The following is a 23,077-nucleotide window of genomic DNA, read 5'->3' as shown; positions in this document are numbered from 1 at the left end:
TTGTACTTACAGTATGTTCCCCTGCACAAACCCACTCCTAATTTATACTTAATGAGAAATAATACGTAATACTTTTCAGGCATGCCAAAATGTCTCTAGTGTCTACGTGATGGACCCCAATCACAAAACAACAATGCAAATTAATATTGTTTATCTATCACTGTGTCTGTTCTGAATTGCTTCAAATGCACTTTCATGGTGGACTGGACTTACCATAGCAACACGAGAAATAACAGATAAAAGTGCCCTGTTGACTTAACATTTTATGGATGCCAAACACAGATGGCATACCTCTCATGAGGGAGCAGTAAAGTCAGATTTGAGTGGATGGGGGTACACATAAAGGCTTACCTTTATGACTTGCTATGCAACAACAAAAAATTAACCATGACTATAGTTTTGTGTTTCTATGCATCATTTTGTCCCAGGTGTATGCTCAACAATTGTTAAAGTCAAACAAAACATGAAAGGTCCTGAACTTCAGGTGCTAAAATGTCTATTTTCAAAGCTCCTTGTCAAACCTTGACTCATGTAATCCTAACCAAAGAACATGTCCCATAATGCCTGTGACTACGGAGGCCTGTTACGTACAAATAGGTGTGTGATTAATCTTTGGTCCAAACCAAGGTGCGATCGCTTTCACACATAAAGCAAAACACATTATGTTCCGCTTGGAAGCAAACTGAGACAACCTCCCTGGTGAGGTCTTGTCGCGGTTGTTTGGTCCGCATCAGTTTGTTGGCTTTTATTCACACCAGACCAAACAGTGCAGGTGTGAATGTGTCTTAAGAAACTTAATACATTCTCTCCAACCTATTAGGCTCTTGTTGACTATCTGTAAAACACTTTGCACATAAAAGAATTGTAAAAAAAAACATTTGTCACCAAAAATTACAGTCTGGGCCATGTGGGCAATGTGCAAACATTTCACATAAATACAAAGAGTCAAACAAATCTGTGAACAGCCAAAAAGACACAGACATATAGAAATATATACATGTTCCAGCAAACAGATGAATATATATGAGGCAGGATTTGGCACTGCATAGCCTGCAGGATCTGCTCCCGTTTGTGGAGAATACCTCATTGGCCCAAGTGCAAGACAAAGAATTACAGACAGGCTTTCTGGATGTTTGTTTTAAATTTGAAGTGGATAAACAAAACAAATTTACCATGTTCAAATCATTCACATTGTAAAGTCAAGTCATTCGCACTTTTATAATCTCCCGAAGGACCATTCATTAAGTCATGCGTGCCATTAATTATACAGATAATGTAAGCTGCTTCCAACTCTGACCCAGCTACATACAGCTAGGTAAAAAATATGAATAAAATTGTTTACAAATATAAATCCGTATAGTGTGGTAGAATTATAAGTTACATATTTTATATTCACTATTACATTACATCATACCAAATTGTGAATAAAATGTTCATACCAGGCTAAAATCAGTTGCAGTTTTCATGAGAAAAATGTTATCCCTCACAAAATTGAATAACAAAAAACTGATTTGGAAACATCAATCAAAAATAGTGCGACTCACACCCACATTACCCAAATCCATCCTACGAAAGTGGGGGTTCTGTAATGTTGGAGAACTTGCAACATGAATAAATGAATGAAAAACACAGTATGAAACATTTTTCCTCAATACCAAGACAAGGATTTTTAATGTATTCCCACAGAACCTTTGTTTTTGCACAATTTTCTTCGTTTGACAATTTAAAGTTTGGTCCGTTCTTGGTAAAAGTCCCTAAAATAGCATTTAAACTGATCATAAAGGGAGTTGCACATACAATTGTTTTTCCATTCCTAATTGAATTAAAATTAATTACATTATACAGCCTGTAATAATTACATTCATTTATTTTTTAACAGATATACATACACACACACCTGCAGCTACTGAGGGTGCCAAATATAAGAACTGGAACTTTCAAACAATCAAATCAAATCCAGAGTGTGATTCGCCAGTTTTTAAACATAATGGAAAAATAAGGAAATTCTGAGCAGATTATTGAAATTCAAGTTTGGCGTTGGCTAGGATTGCAATGGCGCTGATCAGAGATGTTTCTGGACACGGAAAAACCCCTTGGTACACATTGTAGATGAGCAGGATTAAGCAGATGGCTATCAATTTAAAATGTTAACTCACAAGTGCCAGACAGATGATCCTACAGGTGTGAAAAGATGTCCAAACTGGATCAAGGCCCATCTCATATTGCTCATCAGCATGCTATTTTCTATTGTTTTGACCTATTGTCTTTTAACTCCTGCCTCATTGTTGCCTACTATTGGAACTTGTTTTGCTTCCCTGTACGATCTGAGAGCGAAAGATCAGTTGGCAACTTTTATAGGACAAATGATTGGAAGTCAACAGCAGCCAAGGAGAAAGCTGACAGATTGAAATCCTGGGGGCAGGGGGTAATCCAGGTGGCTGCTCAAGCAATTGGTGACTGAAAGTATTGCAAATAGGAAGTGATTACATTGCTGTGGTGCATTCTTCAAACAATGTAGACCTGTGACAATGTCTTAAATGGAAAAAAAAAAAACAAATAACTAGGGGAAAATACTTGTAAACTGCACACAGTAAACCTGGAACCCATATTGAATGCTTACACTTGACAGGCCAACCGCTATAGCTGCCTACCTAAATAATGAACACAAAGATGCAATATATTTTAACCCAAAGTGATATTATTGAGAGATAGATTAACAGTTTGCCTATATGAACACTATTATTATTGAAATGGAGCAAAAGAGACATTACCTTTTAAGGTTTAAAAATGGGAAAATCCACAAATTCATCAGTCTTAATAGAAAATTCATAGTTGTGACATCAGTATGTGCACCCTCGGGCAAAATTATCCTATACAGATAATATGTAAATACAGTACATGGGCTATCACTAAGATTTCACAATGACCAAATCCATTTGCAATTGAGATATTTTTCACTTATTTTTCATGCAGATTCAGAATTTATTTCGCGATGCTTTTCACCTCCATTTGTTCAGATTGGATGCAATGGTTGCACAGTGCAAACAGTAGATAGCATTTGACATTTATTCAGGGACATTTCTGTGTGAAGGTTATCGGTGGAATTTTTTAGTCTTGTGCCATATCTGATGACTTTTTTTCTAGAACAAGGCTTTCATTTGACTTGAAAGGCATGCTCCTTCTTGTATTCATATTTCAACCTTGCTTGGGTTTTAAAAAAATGACAAATGGCTCTTAAAAAGAAAACATACTGTTTTACCAACTGAAATTTTACACCCCGATTTGTCTTTTCCAGTCCATTTTGATCGATTGCGACTTTGTTCTTGTGTTGTGCCAATAATTGTAAACAGTTTGGTGACAATTATATGGAAATTGTTACAGCTCTAAATACTTACACACACACATACACCACATATACAAATATATATATATATATTTGTACTTTTGACTTGCCTATTATTTTATTAATTATTTAACAAATATTTATAAATTGATTGTACAATAGTCCGAGTTTTTTTTTTTTTTATAGGGACTCTATGACACACAGGTGCAGGTATCATTGGATTGATTCCCAGACAGTCTGACAGAGTAGGGTGGGTCTTTGTATGGGTCTTCCTTTAACTATGCTTGACATAAATAAATATAATTATTAATAACAGCATTTAGATTAGATTTGTTAACCTCCCCATGTAAATAGTATTACTTTAATATGCAAGCGTAAAACATGTATTTAAATATATTTTTGCTGGTTATATTTCAAGAGAAAAATATTGCATCATCATTTTCATACAGGCACAAACATTTCGCCATTGATTATTAAAATTTGTCATCCCGGGAAATGCAAAGGAAGAAATTGGCAGCTTTTGGCTATAGAAACAGGGTTGATTCAGTTATGTACTGTATCAAGAATTAGTGTGGTCATCATAATCGTGATCATGTTTCGTTTAGCCTCCAATGTGACTTCATCTGTTGGCCAAAGGTCTGATGACCATCTGTTAGAACCACATGCAGAAGGGAGGCTGTTCACTCAGTCAAATCACGAGTCTGTTCCACATTTAATATATCTGGGAATTCATGTTTTTAAGTTGTTCCATTTCTAGTCGCTTGGTGCAGCTGGCACGAAAAATCCCAAAACACGCATACAAGTGCAAAATGATGCAAGACAGTAAATGCATCTACATGCTTTTGTTTGAAATGGTCATCTTTTTTTTTTTTTTTTAAAGCGTTGCAGCCAGAATCTCAGATGAGAAATGAGGGTCTCTGGCAGACATGCAGAATACAAGACACTTCATCCTGATATAGACTGACACTTTTGACTGCAGCATTTTTATTCTTTTAACAACTATGGCCTGTAATTGAATTGTATCCTCGAACATATCCAACAATTGGACATGTGTGAAGGCAAGGGATGGGAAAAGACGTTAAGACAAATGGGATTGATAGCAGGCCAGACTATGGTTCGTAAAATAGAAAGAACTGTCATTTATCATGGAGAACTCAACAAATAAACGATTTGCTGGGCGAGTGCAGTGAAGCAGTGGCGTAATCAACTCCGTCTTTGACCATTTTCATCCAATGCGGCATGACCCTAAAACATCAATTCTTTGGAGTGAAATAATGAGATGCACACTGTGTTGTTGAGGGTTATGACCTAGGCTTTGAAGATTTGAGAGAGCATCCACTGAACAAGGTCTTAAAGTGAACAATTTTATTTGCATTGTTGTACAACAGCTATTCATGGGTATATGGATACTTGAACTGTGCAGAGTAACACACAAAATCTAATGATGTTCGTGTCGAAATCATATTCTGCCAATGCTGGCTTTAAATAGAACCTGTTTCCCATAGTGAATGGTGGCCAATATATGGATTCCTTGGGGCAGCCCTAAGCTCATCACACAATCTGTCATTTTGAAAAATTTTCAAATATACTTGCTGGAAAAACTATATTGTTTTTAGTAGATTTGAGAAGTTTGGCATGCTCTCAAAGTGGTAGCACATGTACCTCCTGTCAGCACCCACTGGCATGTGGTAATTTTGGCAGGCCTGTGCGGTCCATAGGGCCAGTTAGGCAGATGCTAGTGGTGCACCCAAACGTGCCAGGCAAGTGGCAAGAACAAATGTTCAAGTAATATTTTTTGATAACAGTATTCAAAAATGTATACCAAAAAACAAAACAAAAAACAACAGTAATATAGTAATGAGTCTTGAAAATATAAGGAAATAATTTTTCTAACTCTCATCTCACTCACTCCCGCATACCAGAGAGGTATCTGAAGGTGTTATTTTTAGCCTGTAGTCCTCTGTAATTGATGTGAATTATACTTGCTAAAACAAATGTTATCATAAAAAGACAGAAACCATCCGGGTCGCATTTCAGAAGAAAAAAAAAAACAAAGATAGAAGTAAAGGATAAGCGTGAAATAGACAGATGTGTCATGATGAAATAAATGGGTTTTTTTTCCCCATAACCGTGTTGGTAAGTACCACAATTGCAAACTAGTGGATGTTTCCATCGAGTTGATTACATACTGCTTAGGCTAAGGTACAATAATTAAGTCCTATTTTAGACATATTTCTGGTCTTCGGCCAAGTCTGCCTGGTTTCAGTTGCTCCCTATCCAATTTTTAGAGAAAAGTGTAAGGAGGAATACAATTGTCTTGTTGATTTTTATGTGAAGTGAAGGACTTTTATCTTTTGCCCACGATACCAAATTTATCAGGTGTAGCAATGATTTTTTGGATAAATGGATGGAAGTAAGTACCCTAAAAGAATATCTGTATTTGGGAATTTGTGAAAGTTGAATCTCTACTAATTTTCCATTGAAACACAAAACTGCTTAAAAATACAATAAAAGACTCAACTGAAAAAAAATGCATAACTGAGTGGAAGGAAACAAAAGAATTACAGACAGGGAGTAACACTTTTATAAGGCTGATGTGTGCATGTGTGCGTGTGTGACTGCGTGCATGCTTGAGAGGTAAAACGTGCACAAAACCAACTAAATGCCTCCAGTCGGATCTGCGCTGGTAAAAATAGTGAAATATGTTTCACATTCAAGCTAATCAGTATAAATATTAAGTTTGAAAAAATCATTGCTGTATCATGTCTGTATTTTATATTAACCAAATTAACATTGGATTAAACAGCTTTCAGTGCCGTTGACCATGATGGATGTCCAATCATGTGGCTCTTTTCATCTTTCTGCAGTGAATTCAAAAGTAGTCCCTCATAGACACCCAATCTATTTGAGCTGTGAGGGTGGGTAACGAATGATGAAATACATAAATATAAATAAATATTCCATGCTATCCTTCCAAGTTAAAAATTGAATGGATGTCTAACTGTCAACATTGACAGCCAACATTTTTAAGTAGATCAAGGGAAATCTTTGTTTTATTTTGAAGTTGATTTTTTAATCTTTTTTTTTTGCTAGAATCTGCTGGTCCATACTGGACTGTACTTAACTAGCCTGGGAGCTTTCTGAATTGGAACAAAAATGCGCTCTTTGTAAAGGATTAGCAGTTTGGAAACGCATGGTACACACATGGTATTAATATGATGGACACTAAGATGAATCATTTGGCTGATTTCCTTTAGGGTAACTGCAGTGTTTCAAAAGAGTCTGGAAAACCTCAGTATTGCCACCATGGCACACAAAAACCAGAATGCTTGTGTATATTTGTTAGTCTAGGTTCATTCATTTGTCAGGTAATTGATGCAATGGCAGGGGACATGTCAGAATACCAAGTCTTCTGTCAGAAACAACTAATTAGACCTCACTGTAGGGCATTTCTCTCTTCGGTTGGTCTGCCCTTCCCTTCCTCGTTTCTTTCATTTCCCAAAGTCAGATAAGACAGCAACTTAATTATAAATATTTGTGCATTTGTTTTTAATCAGAACCTTCTTAATTGCATCCGCTAACAGCCAACCTTTTTTATTGGAACAATTTAAAAAGTTCAATTAAGGTGAGCAAGCACAGAGTCAGAGAAGAACCAGTTGTGCCCGGGTAAAACGAAATAATATTGTGACACTTGAGTTTTAATTAACAAGAAGTATCAGCCTGTTTTGCTTAAAACGCAGCAAGAAGTGAGATGTCCGCTTGAATAAAACATCCATTGGTGTTGTTGTTCATAAATGTGACAGATAAATCTTGGACTAACAGACAAAACTACTAATGCCCTGTCTAAAGGATTTTCTAATCATCATGTGGTCCGCCAGGCGCTAACAAGACTAAGAAATGGGAGTTATTTGAGTTGCTCCTGAGAGTAACAAAATGGGGACGGCACGTATAAACGCCAATATGTTGGGGAGTTGGAAGAAAAGAGGCGATTATACTCAGCGTTTAATGGATTCTAAGGAGATAGTAATCAGAGAAGGAGGCCTCTTTATCAAAAGAAATCCCACTCCATAGTGATCGGGAAAAAAAAGACTGAAACGAACACTTTCCTCAAGAAGAGAGATTAAAATGCTTGCAGACGTGTCTTTAATCTTGATCACTCTACCTCTACCTGGGAGGCCCAAATAGGGGCATAAAATATAAAAACAGAGATAACCGTTATTTAAAAAATATGATTTGGTGGTGTACTGCAAGGTCCAATTAAAAATAAACTTAGACTCAAATTTAAATCCATCAGCATTTCTCAACCACAAAATATAAACGGAAGAAATTTTATTGTGGAACAACATAATAGATTTGTCAATAATTATTGCTCTACTAATATGAAATGAATTTGCTACATTCATAAAACTCTTTGGCTGAGTTTCAAGCATCTACTGAAGCAACATGAATAACTGCACAGCAAGGACAATACTAGTTAGACTTTGAATTATGCCATAGACTCTATTTGTTGGTGATGTTTTTTTTTTTGTAGATTGTGCATTAGCACAAAGCACAGCAGTGTTCAATCAGTTCTGGTGCACAATTCCAAGTTCTAAGGTGTATATTTAGTAAGTTGTGGGGTTGTAGTAATAATATTCAGTGCAGGTGCAGGTTCATATCAAATGTGTTATGTTTACATTCACGAAAAATTATCTGGCATGTTCAGATCACCTTAAAAAGTGATTTAGGAAATATATGAACAGGCTGCTAATTATTGGAAATGAATCATCTTGTTCTCTTTTTTTTTTACCTCTAATGACTTCCTCCTCCCACTAAGCTTGTTGTTTTCATTTGTTTTGAAACTTTACTAATTTACTTTTCACAACTGAGCAACATCTCTTTTGCTTCTAAGAAATCCTCTGGGACATCTTGAGAGTGCTTTGTTTCTTCTTCTCAAAACAGACTTTGTATTGTCAAAAGGGAGGAATGTTATTTGATTTGAACCTATTTACAGATCCATTAAGTCCATGAATTTCAGTGCCTTTCACATAATTTCCCATTTTCTTCAGAATAGAAAAAGTATAGAAAAAAATGCCTATTATAATTACCAGGAAATATTAGCATGTCATTTTCAAGTCACATTTGCATCTACATGAGTTTACTCAAGAATCATAGTTAGTAATTTCTTAGCAGTCAGCAAATTGGTTCTATTCAAATTGTTAAAAAAGTTTTTATTCAGTTGGATCTTCTCCTATTTTAGTGCGTGTCTGCTCTTGCCTATTAAAGTTTAACATTGTTACATTTTTAATCCTAGTCCCTTTACATCTCAATAAATCAGACTTCAGATAAGAAACAAAGTGTGATTGTTTTAAATGGTAAAGTTGGGATTCACATAACTCTTTTTGTGCATGCAGCGTTAAGAAATAAATACATTTAAAAATAGTTTTATAAAAAGATAATAGCAAACGCTGCTGACTGCCAGAGGCATGTGAATTCACTGATCCAATTCAAGTTGTTTTACCGAATAAAGTACATTTCTAATGGGTCACCCTACTGCATCACCTCAGGCGTTGTTGAAAATATAATTGGAGTGAGAAGGTCTGAAGACAAGAGAGAGACACTGTGACACGCTTAGCTATGTCCTGACCGTCCTTGAGGCCTGCAGCTATAACTTCTCGAGAGAGAGGACAATGACCATTGTGATAGCCAATGAGAGGCATGCGCATGTGTCAATATTGATGTATGGAGTAAAGGGTCCAGCCCTATGAGGTTAAATGGATGCAAACGTATCATTAATTTGATTTCTTTGTCAATGTTGACAATACACCAGTTATTTTCATTTATTCCTGCACTTTTAAATGTATTCCATATATCTTCCATAAATTCACTTACTTATAACAGCTCAAAATCTCCTATTTCTTCTGAAAATTAACTGCAATGGCTGATGATTTTCACTGGACATATAAAGTGTTGAAGTGGTGTATTTGACATGTTTGAGTGGTTAGCACGTCAGCCTCACAGCTCAAGGGTCCTGGATTCAAATCCAGGTTGGTCCACCTGTGTCGAGTTTGCATAATCTCCATGGGCATTTGTGGGTTTTCACCGGGTCCTCCGGTTTCCTCCCACATTCCAAAGACATGCATGGTAGGCTGATTGGATACTCTAAATTGCCCCTAAGTGAAATGACTAAAGCGGGCACAGTTTCATGCATTTTGGTTTTTAAATTCTGAATGTGAATCTCAAGGAACAGCATTTGAAAATAGAAGTTGTTTATGGCTCTCTCTGTCAAAAAGGTTCTCGATCACTAGTGTAGGGATTCACTTGTCTAACTTCAGTGTGGACAAGTGTGACATCGATTCTCTCTCAGCGGTGGTATGGTTATATATGCGAATGGTTGTCTGTCTGCCTGCCCTACCAGTCTTGGGTGTCGTCTGCATTTCACCTTCATATCACAGCTATAAATTTCAATTTTTAAGGCAATGTTCACAATTTCATGCAGATAATAAGAAATATCAATATGAACTTTTACGTCAACATTCAATACTTGGATATGCATTTGAACATGATGTACCTTTGTGAAGCAGCAACAGATGTGCAGAAGGGAAAGACACTGCATTGGTGGATTAGATGGAGACCCTGTCTCGAACATGAAATGGAAAGGTGGCGGAAAATACTGTGTGTCACTCATTTGTTGTCTTTTATCTGCTTTCTTGAATTTGGAGCAGTTAATGGGCATCTAAAAACAGGCATGGAAAAAAGCACCTGGGTAATAGCACCATATGCAAACACGGGTCACTTATGTAACGTATGAACATATTTTGGCAAAAGCGGTGATGTTTTCAAAGGCAAAACCCCGGGGCACCACGCAGATGCATTGAACAGAGTATCCGTCCAATCTTTGTCGAAGTTTTTGAAAAGGTTTTTCCATCATTAAAAAATAGCATACACTGGCTTTTATAACAGTTTATTGATTGTCATCCTTTTTAGCAAAGAATTATTTTCAAAGCACACAGTTGTATTTTTTTGAGTTAGCTTTGGCCTCTTTGTGAAGCTCATTTTGGCCACACTGCAATCTAACCTTCATGAAATGCCACATTTCTTTTTCTTATCACTAAGACAGATGCCCCAAGCCTTCCCCTGTTCCTTGCCATTCATTTTGGAAAGCATTCTTTTTCTAAGCTAATTCATCAGACCTAGAGTTTGAAATATTTTTTTATGTTGTGTTCCAAACTGCTCTTCCCTTGTCACCTCAGTCACCTCTCTCTGGAAGGCAATCACAGGGTACTGCAAGGACACACTAAAGGGATTACATCATATAACTGGACCCAAGTGTATCCAGGGATCTTTTGGATGTCATTCCACAAAGTTCGTGGCTGGTGGGAAATTATTACATTTCTTGAACTATGGCCAGGACCCTTAACTGATTGGGTTAGAAAATGGATCTCTTTCACGTGAGCTTCAAGGGACCTACATACTTGCACGGTGCCAGTGGCGTATCTTCAATTGCAGAATGAATAATTGTGATGAATGAATAATATTGGTCACATTTTCAAACAAATTACAGTACAAGGAAAATGCAATGCAACACCATCCATAAGAAATAACTGATTTAAATGTTGTGTATATGCACTATTTCATATCAAAATCTTCTTGCAGTTACCACTAGAAATGTTTTTAATGCAATCCACTACATTGAATTATTATTATATTTTTTTTTTTAGAAAAAAAACAAGTAGTATGTATATACAATTTAGCATAAGATTTAATAGAGTAGGTAAGAAAAAAAACTTATGTTAAGGATTAAAAGAATTAAGGACAGTGTAACTAAAATTATGGATATTGCAACCTTTCAACAATTTAGCTGTACTTACTGTTTCTGATAATTCACACATCCAATATGTTAATAGAGCCAAGCCCAACTGACCGTGGTCAGGGAACGGCATACATTCAAAACCATCCACATAAACTGTTAGTTTAAAGGGTTCTATTAATATACTGGTACATTACATTTGTATTGGGGATACCAAGAAATATTGAGAAAACATATGGAGGCAGGGGGAGAACATGCAAACCATGCACAGAAAGACTGGAGCCTGAAATTGGTTCACTGATATCACAAGTGTGAGGTGGATGTTCAAAATAGTCATTGATTGCTACTTTTCATTTGTTATTTCAATTTTCCTGAGAAAATAAGTTGTAAAAAGTTTATAATGATAAAGTCATGCTAGGACATGAGATTAAAATTCTTAATCAACTATTTTAATCATAACAAGTTACCATAGTGCGGGTGCGAAATAAAGGGTAAATGAATGATGAAGCTAGATAAATGAGAAAAATGACACAAGATCTAAATTTGTTAAAAATATACTGCAATCTATGTGTCTAGACATAATAACAACTGTCTATAGTGAGTTAGTTAGTCAATGTGACAAAGGAGAGTTACAACTCCATTTGAATGTAGCACACATGAATGCAGTTTTTAAAAGTGTTTCAGCTGCACCTGACAGCAAAAGAACTAACTTTAATTTTTAGCATTCTTGGTAGAATCGTTCTTCTGTTTGATTCTGGGCTTGAAGCAAAATCTGTCTAATTTTATCCTCACTTCCCTTGCTCCATGACAGGAACATCCAACATGTTATACTTGTTAAGTCTTTCTATTGGCAGTGTTCCACTGCAAATTTTATGCGAGAGTGTCAGCACATAGAAATGTCTTTCTTCCTCAGCTACGTGTTCAAAACATTACATAGCCTTTTATCTGTTATTTGACCGCTAAGGTCAAGGTTAATGGTAATAATGCTTATCCTGCTCAGACCAGTTGAGATATTAAAGCACGTGACAATTAACCCAAACAGCCCTCATCGCATCATCATCATCATATTTTAGTTCAATTGGCTAATCAATCAAAAAACATATACAAGGACAATTATAACAGAATACTTTGCGCTCACTCTTGGTACATATTGTTTGACTTCTATTATATCAGGGGCGGCCAAGTTCAGTCCTCCAGAGCCCATATCTAGTCTGTTTTCCACCAACACACCTGAATCAAACAAGCGGGATCGGGTTGAAGCTTCTGGACAGCTTGCTGATGAGACAGACTGGATAGGGGCTCTCGAGGATCGTACTTGGCCACCCCTGTATTATATCAACTACTGTGCGTTGGCGATTCTCTAGGCATCCATCTTTTTTCTCTTATCCAGCGTGGGTTTGAAAGCCTGCAGAATCCGAAAAAAAAATATTTCCCTGTCTTTGACCACCTCGTCTACTTCTCCTAGGGGGCAGCTTTTCCCCTCAAAGCTGGTGCTCGTGTTCATTCCAGGTTTGTGCTTAGGTTAGCACCATTTTTTTTCTTTATCCACCAGTCAAGTGGCAGCTGTAGGGTATAAAAATATGTCCTTTGGTTCCATTGGCTTTGACTAGGACAGCTATCTTGAATGCTAACCATCTAAGACCAGTATATTTTAGTGTAGTTTAGCCCTCAAAAAACAACCTGAATGTTGGCCACACATCTTTTGTCACTTGGTCAAAGAAGTTTTGAGGAAAATGTATGGATTTAAACAACATAATAGTCTACTCCCAACTGCTCCACTTCTTTCTATGTTCTCAATTCACAATTTTTCTTAGTCTTATAACGGTATTGTTCGTGTAGTTCCAACTTTCGAGATAACATGTATTAACCATTTTCCGATAAAATGAAAAAATACAACTATAACACTGGCTGTGAGCATAACAAAACTAAAGGGAAAACGATGTAGTGGCGTGATAGGCGCACTTTAAGCTTGAGCAGAGAGCTTTGGCCCTTTTTGCACCTGTTTTCTGTTATATAGTGTAGTTCCATTTTCACTTGATAAGAGACTGGGTTTAGGAACAACACTTTTATTGTCCATTGTCAAGCAGGCTTCATACTCACATAACATAAGCCACCTTCACACTCCTCCACACACACCACCTGATCTTGGTTACTGCTATTGTAATGGCATAGATGTTTTAGACCCAGTGACGACGTCCCAACTTGGTTTCTTGTTGATACGAAAGCACCACTCGAGCTCCAAACAGTATTGTGGGTGAAAAAAAGGGCCGTGAAACAGATAAAGCAACCTTTCACTCTCCTATATTTAACTCTCAAACCTGAGAAAAGGTATTTCATGCCGCGAGTACTGAATGGGATTCCAGTAACCTGTGAGTCTGGGTGAGAGAAACCTTGGATCACTGACTATTATCCAAAGGGAGCTTTGAGAAGAGCACTATTTGGTCACCACACTTCAAACCTGTTTGCACTGGGTGACGTTCCTGGAGGCATAGGGTAAAAGCACGGACCACTTATCTTCAAGGTTCAAAATCTCTTTGCCAGGAAGGCTTTTACGATATTCTAACAAACTCGCAGAAACAGCTCAATTGAATTAAAACTAATACCATTATATATGCCATAATAATAAAGATTGTGATTATGATATGAATTGAAAATATATATTTTAACCTCATTAGCTCACATGCTGCCATTAAGAGCGATTTAATTCAATTGTATTTTAAGTTGGCACACTTGGCAATGAATAATCATGTTTCAACATCATTGGCACTGGCGGGCTTCCCATCAATCTTATCTATGATAAGCATCAACCCGTAAGTAAAATTGCATTCGAACTCTATCGCCATCAGTGGCAGCCATTTCGTAAATAGATTTTTTTTTTTGGCCCATATGTGGCTTATTTACATGCTGGCTTCTAATGATACATTTCTGAGCAACTCCATGTTTGCATATCTACTGTGGTAAATTTTCCTTATAAAAGACAAAAAGGACCTGGTGAATTGGGTGAGTGAACCATCGAAAGACTGACATCAGGAGGAAATTCAATAATGGGTCAAGTTATAGAGTCATAATTGGATTTCCCCCTGACTCAAAGTGCTCAGAAGTGTTCAGAAGAGTATGAGACCAACTTGGCCATCAATTGTAAAGCTTAGCAAAGACCAGTAATACTAATATATTTTTACATTTAACTTTATTACGTTGCAAAAGTATTAATGGCTGGCAACCAATTCTAGGTTTTAACCACCTGTTGCCAGTGGTTGGCTGTGATAGGCTCTAGCACTCCTTGCGACCCTTGTGAGGGTCAAGCATCAAAATCAAATCACCTTGGGGATCACCTCTGCACCATCGGGTGCATTAATTACAAAGATAAATACACATATCAAAAAACATCTTGGTTGAGTAATTATGAAAAATAACATCAGAGCAGTCCACATTTTAGTAAATGAGTATTCAAAATTCAGCAATTCCATATTTCTGTTATGCAAAATTGTAACTTATTTTACATACTTTTACATTTCACCAAAGAATAAACTATCTATTCAAGGATATGTCATCTGTCAGAGGTTTGTAGTATATCACAATGTGTACAACAATGTTAAAGATATGTAATAGCCCAAGAGTATTTTGTGGCTATGTTTAACCTCCACATGAGTCTACATTTCCAACTTCCCACACAAGGCCTCTAAACAGTATAATGAGATGACTTGCTGGCCTTGAGTTTGCACTAAAAGTAAAAAGATTTGATAGTTTAAAAGTTGTTTGCAATTACACACCAAAAAGTACATTATAATATGCTATAAGTCACTATCATCCAACTGTGCAGTCAGCACAACACAACATGCACACGGCCTGGAGCTTTTCCTGAGGGCTCGGCACTGGCATCAGGAAAGAGTGTCATGCAACATAATGTGCCTTTTTTTTCCTCCAGGGTGGTTCACATCATTGAATGCTTGCTCTCTGTTTTTATCCAGCAGAAAAGACAAAGCATTAACAGAAAGTGAAACAGTGCAAGTAGGGAAATTATTATATTTAACAATAATTGAAATGACATTTGGTCATGAAATCAATGAGTATATTAAACTTATAGTTTGTCATACATCATCTCTTACTGATTTATAGTATAATATGACCATGTCTTGTACTATTCAACGCCACACTAGCTTCTAGAGATAGTTATTCCTTTGATTAAGACAAACTAGGGTGAAAAGCTTGGTCATCCGGGAGGGGCTTGGAGTACAGCCGTTGCTCCTCCACATCGAGAGGAGCCAGATGAGGTGGCTTGGGCATTTGATTAGAATGCCTCCCTGGTTATGGTTTCTGGGCATATCCCTCTAGTGGTTTTTATCCTTGTTGGAGTTACCAAACCCCACCAGTCTCATATGGCCTTTCACCAAACCCTACTTTAATCTCATCTCATCTGTGCAAAGTTCAAACCTAGAAAATTGTCACTGTGAGGCAGCCTATCTGACAACTGATTTTTTTTCTGATCTGATTTTCAAACGAAAAGTTTGTATTTTTAAATCCCTTTTTTAAAGCAATGTTGTCTATGAAAAACACCATGACAATACCTAGTAATCATATGAAAGATAGTTGCCTAAAATACTTTGCTTATGCAAACGGTGAATTTATAAGACCACTTTTAATGGAGAAAAATTTAAACAAAAAAATGGCACAGATTATGGATGTAGCCATTTTGTGGTGTTATTCATAACCACTTGCATACAGACGAATAGACTTGGGTAAAAATGCATGAGATACCACCAGTAGTAAACATTTGGCTGGTTCCGTGAGGGGTTGCCACTGTAAATCAACTTTATATTCTTTTCAACCTGTCCTTTGCATCATCCTCCCCTACAACGGCTTCTTTCATGTCCTCCCTCACTACATCCATATATCTTTTCCTAGGTCTACCTTTAGCTCTGTTTCCTGGCAATTCCTTAACAATTTTGTACACAGCTGGGTATGATGACAATTAGTAGGCTTTTGTTGAGTCAATGATGATAAAAGCATATGTCTGATTATTATTTCAACCCTCAACTGCTTATGTGTGATACACTTTAAATTAGCAACAATTCTGGGATAGGCTCCAACACTCCTGTGACGCTTGTGAGGATAAGCGTTATAGATAATGAATGAATAAAAAAACTATTTCAACTGGAATGGATATGCTAAGGGATTTGTCTTTCACTTTAATTTAATTCAACCATTTCACACACGCACACATAGATTATGGAGTCGTTGGTTGTCTTGAGTGTCTGGGTAAAATGACATTTTGAAGCTTGCAAATGGGACCTTACACTGCTTCTGTCTTTGGAATGAATGGCCACACAGATGTCACTGCTATTAATGATTCAGCAGCTCTGTCTGTGTGTGGTGGGGGGGGGGGGGGGTAGGGTGAGTTGTAATCCCAATACAGGGTTTACTTCATTTTAAATCTTTTTTCCACTCCTTTATTTATTTATTTATTTATTTTTTTTTTTTACATAAAATCTGTGTATTGTTTACAGTTGTGCCATTTGCACATTAGAGAGAAATAAAAGAAACTAAGTTTTAAGGGCGGGAAATAGGCCAGAAAGAACTTAGAATAATGCAAGTGAAATGGTCAACAGTACAGTCGCAACTTAAAACACAAGACTAGACCTCAGTGAAGTGTATCCCAGGGAAAATAATCTTCATTCATTTTCTGAATCGCTTTATCCTCACTAGGCTCAGTGGATAAAATAATCTTATTTAATAAAAAGAAAAAGATGCAAGTTAATTTGACAGATGTGCAGTAGTTCTAAAAGCATAGATAACACCCAATATTTCCCAGATGTAGTCAAAATAGCCATTGGCAGATATTTTTTTTTATGCTACATCAAATGCAAGTTTGACAATTTCCCACCTACTCGTCACACATTGCAATGCTACCCACTGTGCTACGCTTGGCTATTGAGGAAACAAGCTTTAATGGATCAAGCAAGTAAAGCAAGCTTCATCTTAGACTCAGATGCAGAAAGGAGAACGACACCTACTTTTGAATGTCGCGGGTGTATCAGAGTTCATGTGCTGTACAAGCGTGGTGTGACATTTTATCAAACAATAACTGAGCTCGCACAAACAATGACATTATTGTGTTCGAAAATGTTTTTTTTATTATAATAAAAAAATTGTATGTATATAGATATACATACATATATACATACATATATACATACATATATACATACATATATACATACATATATACATACATACATACATACATACATACATACATACATACATACATACATACATACATACATACATACATACATACATACATACATACATACATACATACATACATACATACATACATACATACATACATACATACATATATTTATATACTTCAAATCCCGGTTGGGACACATTTTCACTTAGTTGTTTCCGTGTACTTCTTGTCAAAACACTCGAATGATTACAAAGGAACGTGTAGTCACTTGGTGGTGCAGGGGTTTGTTCACTGGACTCCTGCCTGGGAGACCTGGGTTCAAGTCCCGGTTGGGACATTTTTTCACTTAGTTGTTTCTGTGGACTTCTTCTCAAGACACTCAAATGATGACAAAGGAAAGTGTAGTCACTTGGTGGCGCAGGGGTTTGTTCACTGGACTCCCACCTGGGAGACATGGGTTCAAGTCCTGGTTTGGACACATTTTCACTTAGTTGTTTCTGTGTACTTCTTGTCAAGACACTCAAATGATAACTAAGGAAAGTGTAGCTGTTTGGTGGCGCAGAGGTTAGATCACTGGACTCCCACCTGGGAGACCTGGGTTCGATTCCCGCTGCCATTGTTTGGCTGATCACTACACCTGTTGTCTGGAAAATGGAACAAGAAGAAAAAAAAAGAAAACCTTTTTAATTTATATTTTACACTTAGTCATACTTTTCAGTAAAAGGTTATATTCCGAACTGCCTTCGGCAGTTCGGAAGACAGTTGGAGGGGCCAGTCTGTGCAAAAGGCGTTCTCGGGTCGGCCTTCGGCCGACCCTCGACCGCTTGCTTGGTCCGGGAAGCGAACTCACGTTCTCTCCGTGCAAAGGCGAGGGGGCAACCCACTACACCAACTCGTGCCCCACTTATACATGGGTGTTGAAACCTTTTATCCAAGGAAATGGGGTGAAACACTTAGTCATTTTTTTGGCAAAATGCTTCATCCACCACTGAAGACTTATACACTTAAACACTTAGGCATTAGAACTTATTCTTTTAACTGAATAATATTGGGAAAATCTTTGCCTGCACTGGGATTTGAACCCAGGACCTCATAGGCGACATACTGATGACTTAGCCACTGGGCTACCACCCTGTGAGAGAAAGTAGTAATACTTATACTTTTATCTCATTCATTTACCTGAATAATATTGTGAAAATCTTTGCATGCACTTGGATTTGAACCCAAGACCACTGGTATGGGAGACTGACGACTTAAACACTTGGCCACCACCCTATGAGAGAAAGCAGTAGTACTTATACTTCTGTCTCGTTCATTTACCGGAATAATATTGGGAAAATCTTTGCATGCACTGGGATTTGAACCCAAGACCAAAGAGGTGGGAAACTGATGACTTAGCCACTGGGCCACCACTCTCCGGTCAAAAGGCAAGTGAGCAACCCACTACACCAACTCGTGCCCCACTTATACATGGGTGTTGAAACCTTTTATCCAAGGAAATTGGACAAAATGCTTCATCCACCACTGAAGACTTATACACTTAGACAGTTAGGCATTAGAACTTATTCTTTTAACTGAATAATATTGGGAAAATCTTTGCTTGCACTTTGATTTGAACCCAGGACCACAGAGGTGAGAGACTGATGACTTATCCACTGGGCCACCACCCTGTGAGAGAAAGCAGTAGTACTTGTAAATTTATCTCACTCATTTACCTGAATAATATTGGGAAAATCTTTGCAGGGGCTTGGATTTGAAGCCAAGACCAAAGAAGCAGGAAACTGATGACTTATCCACTGGGCCACCACTCTCCAATATTAGGCAGAAGTATTTGTTGTTTTGTCTCTTTTCACACCCAGATCATACTTAGTCCTTTATTGTACCTTCAAGTGGGAAAAGTTAGTAGTCATTTCCCCCATGAATTATTTACAAATGATAATCATAATCTAAAAAGCCTTAGAGCAGCGGTCCTTAACCTTTTTCCGATCGCAGACCGGTAAAGCTCTTTCTATTTTCTCGTTGACCGGTGAATAAGGAGGGCGACAACTTAAGACAAAATTGCGTGGGCATGGGGTCGGTACACGGACAACACCCATGGCGGCAAAAAATAACTTTAAAAGCCCCAAGCATAATAGCAGTTATTTATTAATATTATTTTAACAACTTTTCTCATTTCAAGAAGCAGAGTGAGATTGAAAAAAATATAATTTTTTACTCTGACATACTGGCACTAGGTGGCTCGTGCACCAGTACCGGTCCACGGACCAGTGGTTGGGGAACACTGCCCTAAAGGACTGTGCTTTTTCTTATGAAATATATTTCGACTTAAACTCTTGCATGTTTTCTTATTCACTTCACAGTGTCAATCAAAATCACACAGACATATTTTTGCTTCGCATGAGTTATTTTAATTCGACACAAATAATTGCCCTCATGTACATAAGTGAAGTAGAAGGGTGGGGAAACGAACTGAAGTCCCACAATTCAGTGAACACTCTAAATTTAAATCCCTTGTGTGTCAAAGAAACCCAAGCCTTTACGGAATGAGCACAGAATCACAGAACAAGTTAAGCGTATATATTTTTTCTTTTTCCCTTTCCTCTGTAGTGTGAATGTGCACATTAAAAGCATTCGTCAGTTGCACGTCAAGAATGTTTATACCTCCCTACAGCCTCAACCCAATCAATTGCAGTATGACTACTGTACATTTCTCATCTGTCATGACTTTTTCTCAAGAGGAGTCAAAGTGTTTCAGTAAGTGAGACTGTCTTTTTTTCCAACCCAACAACACAAAGCGTTCTTGTTTTAATTGGCACTCTATTCATAGGGAATAAAAAAGGAGCCACTGTGCTTCTTTTTCTTTATGCATGTCACAATGACCTTACATGCCACACTCATTGGAACTAGGATGTTGACAACTTTGAAGAATTTCTAATAAGCTCGTTTAAATCAAGAGAAGACAAAATTAAGACAAAGAAAAAGTTTGAAGGCATTAGCATTACAATTTGTTTATGTCTGCTAAAATAAACTAATGAATCCCATTTTTCTTCATTAAAGGACGACAAAAAATCAACTGTATACCCTTTTTAGCAACCAGGAATGGGGTCTAGCATATGAAATGGAAAAATAAACAATTTAGATTTAACAACATTATAGTTGTCATTTGTTCATAACAAATGTATATAATAAATATATTACCTTAAAAATCTAGTGTTAATCTTAAAATTATTTAGCCAATGTATTATAATGCACACAAAATCATAATGTCACTTTCCCTAGCAGATAAAGAAAAAACAACAACATTGAAACTGTTTTAATTTTTATGACACTCACTAACACTATGTAAAGTCATTTTTAAATGGGGTCACTTTTCCTTTTTTATCTTCTCTACCAGTTTAAGAAACTAAGAGATTACTTAGAGGTTTATATAGATCACAAGTGTCATGATGCATTTAAAAAAACAATTTACTTAATCACACTATTTCAGTTATAGTAATCGTTTCCCTTTTTTTAAATTTGAAGTATCGTTTATCTTTAATTTTCACATTCGTCCCTAGACATGACAATCTTTCTACCAAATAAATTGGGTACATGGCATACAAGACGAGGAGGGGTGCATTCTGTGAAGATTCATCCTCTAACGCTTATATATGAGTTCAGCGGGTTAAATACATTATTTTATGCATATGCACACACACACAGTATATGATGAAATTTTACTACACGTTCAGCAAACTACATTAGCATGGAAGGAGACACTGATATATTTGCCTAATGAATGTAGCATTAAGATTAAATTAAGCTGAAGCTTATAGCCAAAAGCTACAGATGCCTGACAAATAAACAGCATGTCTCATCAAATTTGCAAATCATGTAAAGTGTTTTAAAAATCCCTTTGATTTAGAACTTCACTGCTTTGCAATGGAAATCAGGGGATGAAAAATTCCTTCACGCTTGACATGTATGCATGAGGCTGCCAACAATTTTATGTCAACAAAATTTGGGGCAAACTGGACATTCATTTTGGATGGATGAGTTTGAACATGCAGAATTTTTCCGTCTTCCCCAGAATTATTGAGCTCATATCTTATTTACATTCTGTTGCATGATTACCCTACATGGACAAATACATCTGAGAAGAACAAAAGATATGACAAATTTGGAGCCTGTTGTAAACTCTCCAAAAACAGATGTAAAATTGTGTGATACGTATTTTTTATTTTTCTTGTGGACATAGAAACCTTAATTGTGACAATTTGGCATAAGTGACTAAAACAGAAGGGCATTTACTGGCACTGAGTGGAAGTCCTCTAATTCTTTCTCAGCATGTGTCGGGTTGGGTCAGATGAACTGAAGTGTGTATATATTGCAGATGCTCAAAGCATGTGTTTTTTGGTACCAAAGTTTCTCAGGAACACCACCAATGATTGGGAGATCTAACAATATGTCATTATGAGTCATGTTATGGAGTGAGCAGTAATGAGCAATGAATATTCGATAGATGTGTTAGTACCCACGGTCTAGGCACTGTGTGAAACCAATGCTCAAAAGACTGAACTTTGATGTGCTTTCTTGAACCCCACAGCCTGATGACGTTGTTTGATTTGAGACACAGGGGTTGGACTGACTGACTTCAATTACCATACATTGCTTTGTGCACTGTTAACAGAAGAATGATTTACCCAAACTACGATGTTTTCGGGAAACAACATATGCATAATTGTTGCCTAAAATTGACAATGTGCTTTAGACATCAGTTTTTGTTTTAAATAATGACCTTGCCCTATTTTGTTGCAGAATAACTGCATTAAACTAAACAGATGCTCAAAACAAACATTAAATATAGAAATAAATTGTTATTAATTACAATGATAAAAGACAAAGAACATAAGAGAAATGCCGTGCATCAATGCACTAATGTGCATCATAATCAGGAGTGCCATATGCAAGAATATAAATTTGCTTATTGATGCTGCACTTTATAATCTGCCACACTTTATAGTCCAAGAAATACAGTATTCTAACAATAATAAAAGCACAGAATTATTCACAAAGTCAAAATAAGATGCAACGGTGAGATTCAAGGGGAACAATGGGGTTCAACCATCGTTTAACTAATGGTTTAAGGGGTGGCTGACAGTCTGGAAAAATACAATGAAGCATTTTTGTGTTTCAAATGTTAAATTTTTAATGGAGTCAGATGGCCTGGAATAAAGGTGAGTTGATGTAAAATACTGAGTAAAAATGTTACTCAATATTTGAGTGTACTAACACAAATGTTTTATAGCATCAAGACCACCAAAATCCCGACTATACTACGTCCTCTTCAAAACGTGGACATTGAGTTGGGAGGACAAACCACATTGTGGAGCGCAGTAAGCAAGTTCACTCAAAAAAGGCATTCCGAGGCACGACTTAGTTAGTTACTAGTGTGTTGTATGTAATGCTGGTTTTCACTGCTAAACACCCGTTTTCAATTTGTTACTGTTCTGTTTTCACAAAAAAAAATATTTATACAAAAATTGTTAACCCAACATTCCCCTAGCTGTCAATGTCACTCTGAATGTTTAATCGCCTTTTCTGGAAAAAGGAAAACCGCACAGAGCACTCACTAACTCATTCTTCTTCTTTATCCTGATTGTTTATTAAATTACTTTCTCTTGCCTGTAAACATTGTTTGGCAACTCCCAAATAGCTTGGTTAAATCAAGTTTTCTCAGTTTAGCATCAAAATGCATCCCTTCCCGTGT

At 36.8% G+C, this 23,077-nt stretch overlaps 1 protein-coding gene across 8 annotated transcripts in view; it reads right to left on the bottom strand.

The window, feature by feature from the left end:
• Positions 1-17,520: 17,520 nt before the first annotated feature.
• LOC144194159 (protein diaphanous homolog 3-like) overlaps positions 17,521-23,077 on the bottom strand; it is a 52,680-nt gene continuing 47,123 nt past the window's right edge. For 6 of the 8 annotated variants that reach the window (XM_077713017.1, XM_077713025.1, XM_077713021.1 and 3 more), the window contains one exon: positions 17,521-17,972. In XM_077713017.1, coding sequence (XP_077569143.1) covers positions 17,899-17,972 — 74 coding nt within the window. In that variant the 3' untranslated portion in view covers positions 17,521-17,898. Of the gene's footprint in view, positions 17,973-18,989; positions 19,212-23,077 lie in introns of those variants that run through there. The other 2 variants (XR_013325847.1, XM_077713023.1) reach the window with 2 other exon arrangements.

This window comes from Stigmatopora nigra, chromosome 3 (assembly GCF_051989575.1).
Source record: "Stigmatopora nigra isolate UIUO_SnigA chromosome 3, RoL_Snig_1.1, whole genome shotgun sequence".
NCBI lineage: Eukaryota > Metazoa > Chordata > Actinopteri > Syngnathiformes > Syngnathidae > Stigmatopora > Stigmatopora nigra.
The sequence above is the reverse complement of the archived record's forward strand: the minus strand, read 5'-3'. Positions and strand labels throughout refer to the sequence as shown.